Source organism: Strix aluco, chromosome 1, assembly GCF_031877795.1.
Source record: "Strix aluco isolate bStrAlu1 chromosome 1, bStrAlu1.hap1, whole genome shotgun sequence".
Taxonomy (NCBI): domain Eukaryota; kingdom Metazoa; phylum Chordata; class Aves; order Strigiformes; family Strigidae; genus Strix; species Strix aluco.
This window is the reverse complement of record NC_133931.1, coordinates 115,015,157-115,028,198: the sequence shown is the minus strand read 5'-3', so window position 1 is coordinate 115,028,198 and position 13,042 is coordinate 115,015,157. Positions and strand designations below refer to the sequence as shown.

The following is a 13,042-nucleotide window of genomic DNA, read 5'->3' as shown; positions in this document are numbered from 1 at the left end:
AGCTTTCTCAACTGTACAGCTCCAGTTAGAGATTTTTTTAAGAAAAAAGACTAATTCTTAGGAATGAATGAAAAAAAAATCTCAAAATTATACTCTCCTATACTTTACTATTTAAATACTACATTGTGTATCATCATTGCTTATAGCTTTGTAACAATGGTTCCTAAACATCTTCTGCCTCTCCCCTCTATTGGTGGGAGAGAAACTTTGTCTGCCCTACATTGGGTCACTCATTTATGTTTTCCCTCTCAGCTTGGCTGCAAACCACCAGAAGGTGCAAAAGTAGCTTTCACGCCCAACAGCAGCATTTTTCTCCCATCCACTTGATCTTCAGGCTCTTTGCCCAGGCTGGCTCGACTGTCATGTTCTCCTCTGCCCTTCCCAGCAAGACTCGAAGGCAGCAGAAAGCAGCAGGAAGGCTCTGCACTCACTTTGTAAGAGATTGTTTTCACTCCCAACAAAGAATGGCTGGAGCACTGCAGAGAAACAGGACTTGCCTTTTCCAGACCTCTGCTGTCTGGGACCACATTATGATTATTTGTGAATTTGGAGGTTTACTAACATTGTCCTAAGAAGGCTGTAAGAAGCCATGGGTTACTTTGCCAGCATCACCTGGGTAATTCAGAGGCATTTTTCATGGGTCTGGTCGGCCCTGTGCTCTGCCTCTTAACCTTGCCTGCCAGACCAGCCTTGGTAGTGATGCTGCTTGCTCAGGAGGGAATGCAAAGAAGTTTTCAGTCATATCTGCTGTCTGTGTTTGTCAGTGGAAAAATGAAAATCTCTTGGGGAAGAGTGGGAACAATTGAATTATTTTATGCTGAGACACAGTAAAACTCATTTTAAAAATTATTGCCTAATGTCCATAATTTATTCACAGTACTAGTCCCGGTAGAGTTAATAAGACTATTACACACTTAAAATTAAGTATGCACATAGGAGTCAGTAACATCAGAATCTAATGTTTTACTTCTCTTTTTTTGAAATCTCTTTGTGGCAAAATATCTTTTATTATTTCAGAGTTGTTAGAGGTTTAACAGCATGTTCCCAAAAGGATTGTGAGCTTAGCAGAAACTTTTTAAAAAGGAGTCCAAGTTTTTGAGCACTAACAGGGCCCTCACAGAAAACCTCCAGGAAATGCTGTTTCTATGTTTAGTGCACTACTGTGATAACTCTGTAGGGATGTGAAGTGGAAAGCACAGAGTGGGAGAGGTTTAACAGAATTGGAAACTGAGATATTGCGCCTTCTGGATTGTCATGTGCTAAAAAATCAGACAAGGTTAAAGGAAATAGGTGGAGAAGGGAAGTAGAACATGTTAGTGATAATAAGAACAAGGTAGGAAGCACAGATGCTGAAAGCAAAGAGGAAAGAGATGGTCAGATTTATGAACGTTGATTCATTTCCAGTAGTCATTTCATTGACTACTGAATGTATAGCTTTATTATATGGGATTTCTGCTAGGCCTGGAGTTCAGCAACACTTCACTGAGGCATGTCTTAATAACGGGAAGGGAGCAAGGGCTAGCAGTATCTCTGGGCAGCTAGACAGCTCTGACATACTCTTTTCCTGCCCTAGAGGTTTTTTGCTACTGATATCCAAATTGAATTGTTTTTAAACCAATCTTAAATTCAAATAACGTACTTCCTGACCTTTGTTACACCATCACTCTTAGCAGTGGTTATGGCTGACATTTTTTAAATTGTCTCTTTTTGAAGATTGTCTCTATTTGACAAATGTTGGTAAATAATAAATAACTGTCTGTTAAAGGAGATACCAAGTGGTTGAGATTATGACTAGTTCTTCTGAGAATAGCTACCTGTCTGCAAATATATATCTAGAGACTGGAGATATCAGTTGTTTGAAGAACTCAGTTAAAGGCATTTTATATTTCTACACTAATATGGATTTTACAGAACAAAGATATATATAAAAAGGCAGAAATATAGGCATTACTAACAACTGTTTTTTGGAAGATTTGATTTTGTTTCCATATGCACAGAGTTATTTTTAAAGACTTTGCTGTGTACTCCTAAATACCTATGATTTGGCTTGCCGTTTGAACAGCAATGCAAGTGTGGCTTATGCAAACATACCCTTCATAGAGTAGCATTAATTTAGCCTTGCATGTACACCTTAGAGTGAAGCTGCTGTGTCCTGGGTTTATGCTGCCCCAGATCTGTGTCCCTGGTTGAACAGATGGATGTTGTAACTTCACTGCTTTTTCTGTAAAGCCAGTGACAGCCCTGCTGCTCTTCAGCTGATGGGAACCTCAACAGAAAATGGTGTAGTAAACGCGGATGTCTGTGTGCCTGTAACACAACAGAGGTTTAAGAGAGCAGTAGAGTGTAAAACAAGGACAGTATGACATTAAAGGTAACACAGAGAAGTGGTAATTAGTGCTTCAGGCTCTGTCTGGGAGTTTTGTGGCAGTTGAACAAATGTTGGAAGGTGGTTCCTGTTATGCATCTTGCAGGAGAGCAGGCCAGGCTCCAGCTGCCTAACCGTGTCTGCTCCAGGTGGTGCCCCTTGTAGGACACTTTACATCCTTTTCCTCTCAAAAAGACTTGGAAAAGCAGTCTGAAATTGCTGGGTATTTAGGTTGTATCTTTTTCTGTTAGTGCGAGGAACTGTTCGCAATGATGTGCAATGCCTCAGGGCTTAGCTCTGCCCCGTCCATCAAGGTTGAGAGACTTCCCAGAACTGCAGATAAAACACTATTCACTATTCTTGCCTTGACCTCGACAATCCCAGCTTTTATAGAAGATTTTTGGAGCAAAGAAAGAGAAAAAAAAAAAAAATAAATCTTTTTCCATCTCCTTTATGTTTAGGGGCTGCACTTGCCAAAGCTTTGTTCTTCTCCAAAGGGACCTCTAGCTGAGGTCTCTCTGTGTCTCATCAATCCTTTCCCAAACTGAGCACTGCAGTACTCTGTCTATAAAAAGATCTCAAAACAGTCCGGAAAAGATCTATCTGCTCCTAACAGACTGCAGTTTTATGATCAGTTTAACCGGTTCCAGTTCTCCACCCATCTACTCCTAGCTATGTCTTCCTCTCTTCTGACATTTCATCTTTACCTTTGACAGGGTTGGTTTTTAGGCATCTTGTGTTGTTTTTTTTCTTTCTAATCACAGAGCTGAGGGGAGGAAAGAGGTAAGAACAGCTCTTTTGACAGAAGTCCAGGTTTAGTTTGGTTAGGTGGATTATGAAAAATGTTCAGGAGTGGAAAGTTTAAGGTTTTTCATGGGCTGTTAGAGCTTCTAAATTATCTCACTTAAGATACAGGAATGCCTAGATTTTACCAAATTTTCTTCACCATCTACTGGCTGAGATCTTCGGCTATTTTAGCACTTTAAAGTCTCTTTCATTCTAACCTGCTGAGTACTTTTTCAAGGTTAAATGAGGAATTTCCTTCCAGACCATCACACCACTGAAGGAGAGCTGCCATTTCTGTTCCCTTAGTGGGAAAAGAAGTTATCTAAGAAAGGAAGAGAGAGGACCAGAAAGCCACACTCAGAGAAGGGGTCTGACCTCAGCAGTAATAACATTTTTCATTAAACGATTTTTAAAAAAATGTTTATCAACCACTGTCCATTGAAAATAATTAATAGATTGCAAATGCAGATTTGAAGCTGAGGCCAGGTTATGAGTTACTCGATATGACTTTGATTTTAACTGTTAACTACTAGTGGAATGCAGTTGCTCGCTCAGTTCACATGCTTTTGTGTCTGTGCCTTGGTATTTATGATGTTCTTGTGGGAAATCAATATTTTAGATCCCTTTTGTGAATAAATTTGTGCATGGAATTCCATTTAGTCTATCAAAAACAAATAAAAGGCACCAACTACATTTGAAGAATTTAGTATTTAAGAAAACATTCACACGCATCTTTTTTTCATTATTTTCCCAGCCATAAGTCTTGACTAAGATTAAATATTGGGCCCGATTATGTTCTACAGGATATAAGCTTCATCTGTTCCAAAAATAACATTAATCTCTGTGATCATTAACTATTCCTTTTAGAAATAAATGTTAATGAAAAGCAAATAAATGCAACTGTGTATTATGCATATTATTTTTACATGTATTTTACAGAGTTCGTTTAGTGGAAAGAGGATCTCCACATAGTTTGCCCCTCATGGAGTCAGGAAAAGTAAGTACTGAAAGAAGATTTAAAAATACCTTTTATTGTAAATATTTTCAGTATATTTCCATGTCTGTTCATTTTTACATGAATGTAGTGTGGAGGAAGGCTTTAACAGCTGTGCAGACTGAAACCCTTTCTTTACTGATGAGGTAATAGCACGATGGTGGTAACTGATGCATTACTGCTCTCTCAGAAGCTGACCCCCCTTTTATGCAAAAAGCATTTCCTTCTTTTATGCAAGAAGAAGGTATTTCATCCTCTGCACCTTACTCTTGAAACTGCCAACATATGTGCCACTAGTGGCGGCAGTTTTATCAGTGTAGACCCACCCTTACTGAGAACTGGTCTGCAATTACCAACACTGTAGTCATAGGCTACTAATCACCTGCAGAGGGACTGTCCCTGGTGGGTGGCATCGCTGGGGGGACAGGATGAAGACACGGGACTGGCACACAGAGATAGGGATGCTGCTCTCATCTCTGTCTCTGGCTGCGGTGTCTGGCCATGCGCCGGTGACCGAGGTCTACTGCTAAGTGTGCTCCGCCTTTGGGGGAAAGGAGAGGTGCCATTGCTGCTGCACTGAGCCACCAAAGCACTCCCTGCTCACTGACTGCCCTTGACACTGTGGATGCTCATCTAAAGCTTTCTAACCATAGACTTGCAAGCACTCTTGGTCAGAGGATGCTCCCTTTTCTATTTTAGGGTTTTAACATTTGGCCACCCCTGTAGTGGGTGAATGTCCATTACACGAAGTCACTGGCAGGGCCTCGTTCAGGGGAGATTGCATGGTGCCTCTGGCTTGCTTTCTGTTTCAGTCTAAAGTTTCATGTGACTGGCATTGGTTTTTTTCTGTTCTAGTGTATACTCTCAGAGAGACTTGGGCCATTTGGTAGAATTTTTGTATTGTAGGTGAACGTTTGGTTTCTGAGGAGTTTTTAATGAACAGGTTTCATGAAGAGAAGACGTTTTGTAGCATTTCCCAGATACCTCAGAATTTATTACAACTATGGACTATTTTAATTTTTTGTGTTATAAGTCTACTTTAGCTTTTTAAGGATTTCTCCTAGTTTCTAATGAAGGTTTTTTGGGGACAAAGAATCAGCATAAGATTGCATAAGCTTTCTTACTGCCTCATGTTTTCTTTCAATAGATCCTCCCAGGAGTACGTATCATTATTGCTAATCCAGAAACAAAGGGACCCTTAGGAGATTCTCATCTTGGTGAGGTGAGTCATGAAAACTTAACCTTTGTATGCTCTGAACTAAACTGCAGAGATAAAGCTATCATTGTGTATGCCAGTTTCCTATAATACATCTTATCAAATGCCCGTTTAAAAAAATTATGAATTCTACAGATCTTTATAGTATATAAAGTGTGTAGCATGATATTTGTATCATTATTAAAATTGTTAGTAACGTACTTGATAAATACTAATAATAGCTCAGGTTCATTAAAAAAAAGGAAAAAATCTTTTTCTAACTGTATTTTCTACTTGGTGTTTCACTAATTCTGATGGAAACTTACATGAAAAAATAAGTTTATTGATCAGTCTAATTTCAGCTAGATGGTTTTCTAGTGCTATTCTCTTTGTAATCATTGTGCTTCAATGCACTGAAGTACTCTCATTAGATGAGTTGAGCAAGGCTATATGTTTTTCCAATTGATTTTATGTTTAGAGAGAGAGAAAAAAAAGTTATTTTCAATGAGCAGTTAAAGATCTAATTATCAAAATGAAGAATTTGCTTAGTCGTAATTAAAACTACAATCTAATTTGTGAAATTCATCTGTAGGATTTCATTACTATGAAATCATAAATATTTCCATGATGCCTTGAGTTAGATGAAATGAATCCTTCTCCATAGGTGAAGGTCCCTGGCCTCACCCTTTAAAATAATCTGTCTGGTGTTCATGGAAGATGCTCTGCTGGAGTAAATACACTGAACCAGGAGAGGGGGGGCTATGGAAAGCGCACTGTGGTCTACAGGCTCTTCTGGAATCTGCCATAACTAAGCAGACCTCAGAGCTAGCTGAGCCATTCAAGGAGGCTGTGCAGGTCTGTGGCAGGTGTCCTCGCAGCCGTGGGTCCAGCATCCCTCTGCCCCAGGCATGGCTCAGATCTGCACTCTGACTTCAGAGAGGTTAGACTAGGGTCTCTTTGCCTAAAACTGGGTCAGCTGTGAGTTCAGAAACAGTGTTACAAGGCATTATAGTGTTATCTAGCTATGACAAAAAATATTTGCAGGAAGAATTTTCAGTAATGCTTCATTCTGGAAAGCTACTTTAATTAATACCAGTATAATTGCTTTTAACTTAGATATGGGTTCACAGCACTCACAATGCCAGTGGGTATTTTACCATCTACGGAGACGAATCTTTGCAATCAGATCATTTTAATTCAAGACTCAGCTTTGGAGACACACAGACTATTTGGGCTCGAACTGGCTATCTGGGGTTCCTGAGAAGAACAGAACTCACAGATGCAAATGGAGGTAAGAGGTTTCTTGTCACCTAGGTCTATGCACATAATTTGGATTCTTTTGAGGCTGACGCTGTGTCTGTTGGCCTGCATTACCCATAGTGTTCAGTCTGTGAAACCTGTAGAACTGCAAAAAAGCCTTAGTTAAAATAATCCAAAAATAAAACAGAGGGCAAGATTTCCCTGCTGAAACAGTTGCTTTTCCTTTGCTGTACCTCAGGTGCTATAAATCCCCTCCACCAGTGACTTTTTGGCACTGTTAATGTGCCAAGTGCTTCAGCTTGAAAAATAGGAAATGTAGCTTAAAATGCTATTATTTACTCTCACAGTCATATCCGCAGGAATGCATTCGTGCAGATAGAAAAAGCCTTGTTGTGAGCCCGAGCCCTGTCCCTCGTGTGACTACCTTCTTTGATAATTCCTCTGTCATAAACTCATTTACAGAAGCTGTCCATTTCTCAAATTTCCCTGGCTTTAAACCTGCGGGGATGGTTACTGAAATGTAATACAAGCAGTAGCCTGCAGGAGAAGCTACGGGGTGTTTGAGTTTCTGTTGAGAAGGTACAGGATTTTGTTATTTGTTTTTATGACATTCCTTATGTTGTGTACACATGTAAGCAAACCAGCGCTGCCAGGCACAGAAGTCTCTGCTTGAGAAAACGTTACTTTCCTGTAATTTTTGCAGAGCACAGTGCCACGAGCGGCAGCTGGCTGAGGTGGCAGTCGAGGCTGTTGGCAGAGTGGTTTCTAGCAATGCTGTGAGCACCTCCAGGAGTGATCCCAGGGCCCCAGTGTCAGTGCAATTAGAATAGCAGCTATTGAGTGAATTCATCAAATCTGAGAGCAATTTAGTAATCACTGTGGATTACGACTGCTGCCTGTGTCCTTATGTTAGCATCTTCCTGAAGAGATTTACTTTCAGTTGCGCAGGCTTTTTTCATTTCATAATGATAGTCCAGCCTTGAGCAAATTCAGGATGCTCTGAGGATATTGCAGCTTAAGCATCCATATGGCTTAAATCTTGGCAGAGTTGCAAAGTCTCTGTTCTCCTCCCACTTTTAGCTCCAGTGCAGAAAGTTCTCTGCCCTTTATTGCTGGTAGAGGCTATATTGCCATTACCACCATGCAACTATCTAAATTAATGTAAAAAGACCCAGTTATCTGCTTTTAAGTCTATTAGTGAATATTATTTCTTTATGGATAACATGCAGTCATGTATTATCAGCCTAATGTATTTTAAAAAGTGTCATTTCAGCCTCATTTATTTCTTTAGTGAGTAAAAATTTATACTATAAGAGCATTATGCTTCAGAGCTTGCCATTTGTCTGAATGAGCAATTTGCGATCTGGCACACAGCACGTATTTTTAGTTTATTGATAAACACCTTTCTAGTACAGCTTAAGCATCAGTACCGACCATCTCAAAGCTACTGGAGGAGCATCGTCCATACTGTTATGGCCAAATCCATCCTTTCTCTTTCAAAAGACAGAGAGAGAAATAAGGAGCCTATTGTCTATTTACGCACCTTAAAAAAGAATGAGTCTGTTCTGCATTCATCTGGGAGAAAAACATGAATTTATGCCACTGTCTTTGGATAAAGCCTTCCACCTTTCTCTTCTTCAAATGGGAATAGTGTTTCTGCCTTCCTTTCTTCTGCTTTTTGCTCTGCACTGCACTTCAGTAATAGAAAATTCTCATTAGTTCAGAAATCACTTCGGGGTTTCAGAAATTTGAGGATAACTTATAAATGTTATGCTTATTTCTTTATTAATGTGAACAATTTTGTAATTTAATATACTGCAGAATAGAATCGTTAATATTTTTTTCCTTACCACCAGAACGCCATGATGCACTTTATGTTGTGGGTGCATTAGATGAAGCCATGGAGTTACGGGGGATGAGATACCATCCGATCGATATTGAAACCTCTGTAATTAGAGCACACAAGAGCATCACAGAATGGTAAGGATTATATAACACCAGGGCCCTTATATAAAGCTGAAATATCTATAATGTCTGGGGCTTTTTCTTGGATATTGAATTGATTCAGGAGTGGCCTGTCAGGATGGTCACAGGATTTATAACTCAGCTGTAAATATGTCCTTAGGATGAAACTTTTCACAAACAAACAGATTTAATCAGGAAGGACCATTTTCTGCTAAGATCATTCAATACGTTTCTTTTTTCATGTGGTTTTAAGTACAAGTGAAGGATTAAACTTTTAATTTGAGAGAGCCAAGCAGCCCTCAGGTAGGTCAGTAGCTGTTTCTTGGAGTTTGAGATTTATATTCTAACCAGGAAAAGCAAACGGGTATGAGTTCAGGTTTAGGAGTGTTGTTATTAGAAGGAATAAGCAAGCAAACATTTCAAATAAATGAACACACTCATAAACTTTATTAGTGAACACACTGTTACTTTCAAATTGGTTATTAATAAATCACGCAGTGATCAAATCAAGGTCACAATGGAAATTGAAGCAGTAAATCAATGAGTTAATAATGATGTCTTAATCAATGTATCACATCATCAAATGCACACAGCAGGTAATCATTTCTTGAGGCCGACATGAGAACAAATTGCTTTTCATTATTCTTGCATCAGAAGACTGAGTCAGGTAGTTGTTTTGTTTTGATATAACCGCAGCTCAGCTCTTCTCCTTTCAGCAAAACGAACCTGTCACAACAGCCAGAGCAATTCAGCAAGTGTAAGATGTGACTCTCCATTTTTCTTTTCAATCCTGGCTGCAAAGGTGCGGCCATCAGCAGTAAACTTAATAATGAAGCACAGCAACCAGACTGGTTTCTTTAGTCGAAACACCTTGCCTTTTTCTTAAATACCTGTTAAAATTAAGGCAGTTAATTGCTTGGTTGACTGTATGTGGGGCTTTGCCTTATTGCCTCCTCTCTAGAGCATCATCACTGCTGGTATGGTCTTGTGCCAGCTCGCCATTCCACACTGTGTCCTTGTATAGACCTGTGTGAACACTTCAAGGGTGCTGTGAAATTCTCCTTGAAAATGTGTCAGATCAGTATCAGCAGTGGATGGAAGGTTTTCCGATCAAGCTATTTAGGGACATCTCTATTCTAAAATGGCCACAGATTCATAAATCGATGAGTTTAGCGGTACCTGGTTGTCAGTGATTTGTGTGTTCTCAAGGTGTGAGCTCATGGGCAGTGAATGAAGTAGCCATATCACACTGCAGAAATGGTCATCATGGGTGTCAGTGGCCAAAAATGCTTAAATTATGTTCCTTTGTCAAGACCACCGAGAGCACTTTGAGGATCACTTTCCTTCCATTATCATGGCAATCCTGAGAGGGATAGTGGCAACTTAAAAAGGGTTAGAGTAAGCTGGGAGCACCAAAGAAAAAGGCCACTGAATTTCTGCAAGATGGTAGAAGTACATGCAAATAATTCCCGGTGCCTTAACTCTTCCCAGTAGTGGGGTGATAATGTACAAAGCACATGAGTGAGATTTTCAGAAAGCACACGGTACTATTAACTAACTAATTGAAAGTCTGTGGGGTTGTTTTCTCCTCAAAGAAGAGAGATTGCTGATGAGTTAGATGCTTTTCTGATGTGGTTCCTGCAAAAAATGGAGACACAGTAGTTCAGAGCGACAACATCTTGTTTCCTCACAGTTCCCAACCTCCTCCTAACCAGTGCTCTGCCTAATAGCCCTCTCAAGCCACCATCATGGAGTTTTCATTCATAGCCCTAGTCCTGACTCTCTTTGACTTTTCTCACTTAACTTCTCTTCCAGCTTCTCCTGGAGATCGTCCTCTTGTTTTTGGGAAACACTCATTGACAAAATAATAGCCAGTTAAAACTTTCTTTTTATATATACTTTGTATATGCATTTCTTTGGACAAGGTCATGAGCCTCTGTTCTTGTTGGAGGCCACTGTTGTTGCGGTTACGATGACCCGTTACGGATTTAACTGCATCAATACCTATTGCAAACAATAGGTACTGGGTATGTCCAGTTGATAGATTGTAAAATAGCCTCAGCTTCCAAGAAGCACATGCTTATTTTGTAACATTTATCACTATTGAGGAAAGCTGTGACTTGTTGACTGACATGTAATCCTGCTGTGCAACTTCTGTCATTGAGAATCAGATCTAAAAGGTCATTTAAAATTATTCTTGTCTCTTAAGAAATTTTAGCACAAACCTCTGACTCTGGACCTCCTCTGTCTCAATATGTAAAAAGCAAAAGAGTGGCACAGTCTTTTATTGTAATTTATAACTACACCAGGCATTTTTGAAAGTGTTTTTAGTACTGCAAAATATCTTGAGAAATAAAGTATGTGTATGTGTTTTAATTAAAACACATTGATGACTCATTTAAACGTCAAACCCTTGAAAGAGGAACAGAACATAGCTTCCTGGAATTCGCTAAGAAGTGGTTTTCTCTCTCTGCATAACAACAAATAGGTAAAGCTACACAAGATATTTGGAGAAGAAAATCTCTTTCTCTGGAGGTCTTTCAACAACTTCCTTGCTTTTCCTGAAGCAGCAGGAGGGGCCATTCCCAGCTCAGTGCATTGCCTGTGTTGCATCTATTGGGTGTGACTCCATAATTTCTTGAGAAAGTGCAGCCTTCCTGGATCCTAGGGCATTTTTTTGTTGTTGTTCTTTTTATTCATTAAGGCTGGAAAGTTAATGTATTCATAAGTAATACATGTTGGCTGATACATCTTCATCTCAACTGGTGAGAACATAAAGGGCAGTATTTCCTTTTACTTACAGTGGTCAACAGTGAGTTAGAATTGTAACATATGAAATGAATTTTAAATTCAGTTGAAACCTTCTTAGGAGTGTCAGTGGCTCTAGGACTTAACAGCAACTTCATGAAGGTTTTGGGAATCAGTCTTCTGAACTCAGACAAGCTAACTTCTCCTAAGCCATGTTTTAGGGACCTTCTCCTGAATCTTGCCATTAATTGCTTTTCAAAGTAACAAGCTAACAGTAGGTTTGAGGTATGGTTTCAAGTGCTAACTTATATTTTAATAACACCTCCCCAGACTTTTTGTTAAAATATATATAATACTAGTTTAGATGTCTGTATAGCAATCCATAAAAATTCTAGGACCTCTTTGGAGGTGGTCACCTGTGCAGTGATACTCCACTTTATTAATATTCAGCATCAATCAAAACTTACTTGAATGTCTGTGAAAACATAATTACAAATGAAAATACATTTCATATCAGTACTAAGTCAAAAGGAGCCTGCACAGCCTTACTTTGTCTGCCCATTAGTTTTCCAGATCAATAAGCACATAAGAATTCAATCAAATAGTACTTTGGCAGGATCTGAAATGAATTTTTTTTAAATAGTAAGTACTTTTCTCCTAAAATCCATTCTGTTAAGTATCAACATAGAGCACATTTTCATAGCTAACTTTTGGGCAAAGTAAGATATGTTTCCAAAGTACAGGGATTTTCAGAATTGTCTTAGTAGACTAAACCAGTGCATTTCTATCTTAATCAAGCATTGACCTTAGGGTAAGTAGCTCTTTTTGAAGTTGGCTTATATACATAATATATTCTAACTTTCAGATGCTTATGCTTGAGACAATTCTGGGAAATTATCCCCTGATTTTATAAGGTAAAGGAGGGTAAAGTACAGGGCTTGATGTATGAGTTACATGTGTAGAATATTATTATATATGCTATGGAATAAGTTAGAGGAAGAAATAACCATCATCTGTGTCTTAAGCACCTGCAAGGAAGAATGAGATTGCTTTTTGTGGAGCCTTGGTCCTGCTGACCTCCTGGGAGACTTCAGAGGCTTTGGAGACCATTTGAGACATGGGGAGAAGGACAGAGGAAGCATACACCAGACTTTCATACCCTCCCAGCCTCCATATTTGGAAGGATAAATGCATTATCCTTAGCCGGAAGAAATGCCCAGTAACAGAAACCAAAATTTACCTGCTTTGGCTCACAGGCTTAACCAAACTTTTGGGGTCTTACAAAGTTCTTTTAATAAGGAGGAGATAGTGGCGATAATGGTGTGCACCTGTTAATAATGAATGTAAAAACTCCTGTCTCCTTAAGCCCAACAGAAATAAAACTGCTGAAATAAAACAGATGGAGACGCTGCTGTATAAACCAATTGATCCAGAAGTATCGCAGCTCTTTTGTGCTGAGCTCTGACCTGCCTGGACAGCAGCCAGCCCAGTCCAGAAGGCACATAGCCATGTTTGCCTAGCACCATGCAAGTGAGGAAGCCCCCTCCCCGCCCAGCCGGGGACCTCTGTGCAGCTTGCAGTGTGCCATCTAAACGTCCTCAGGGCTCCGCACCCCGTCGCTAGGCAGAGCTCATCCCAAAGAGCTTTCAGGTCAGACTATGTTCCTGCTGTTCTTTTTGGTGCCTCTTCTTTTAACCTCCTTTGCTCTTCTGGGCAGCTCTTCAAAAAA

The 13,042-nt window shown here is 39.6% G+C and overlaps 1 protein-coding gene across 5 annotated transcripts in view; it reads left to right on the top strand.

Moving 5' to 3' along the window:
* DIP2C (disco interacting protein 2 homolog C) overlaps positions 1–13,042 on the top strand; it is a 331,218-nt gene that overhangs the window by 314,644 nt on the left and 3,532 nt on the right. For all 5 annotated transcript variants that reach the window (XM_074831885.1, XM_074831893.1, XM_074831874.1 and 2 more), the window contains 4 exons: positions 4,091–4,148; positions 5,293–5,367; positions 6,457–6,631; positions 8,457–8,580. In XM_074831885.1, the coding sequence (XP_074687986.1) occupies positions 4,091–4,148; positions 5,293–5,367; positions 6,457–6,631; positions 8,457–8,580 (432 nt within the window). The remainder of the gene's footprint in view (positions 1–4,090; positions 4,149–5,292; positions 5,368–6,456; positions 6,632–8,456; positions 8,581–13,042) is intronic.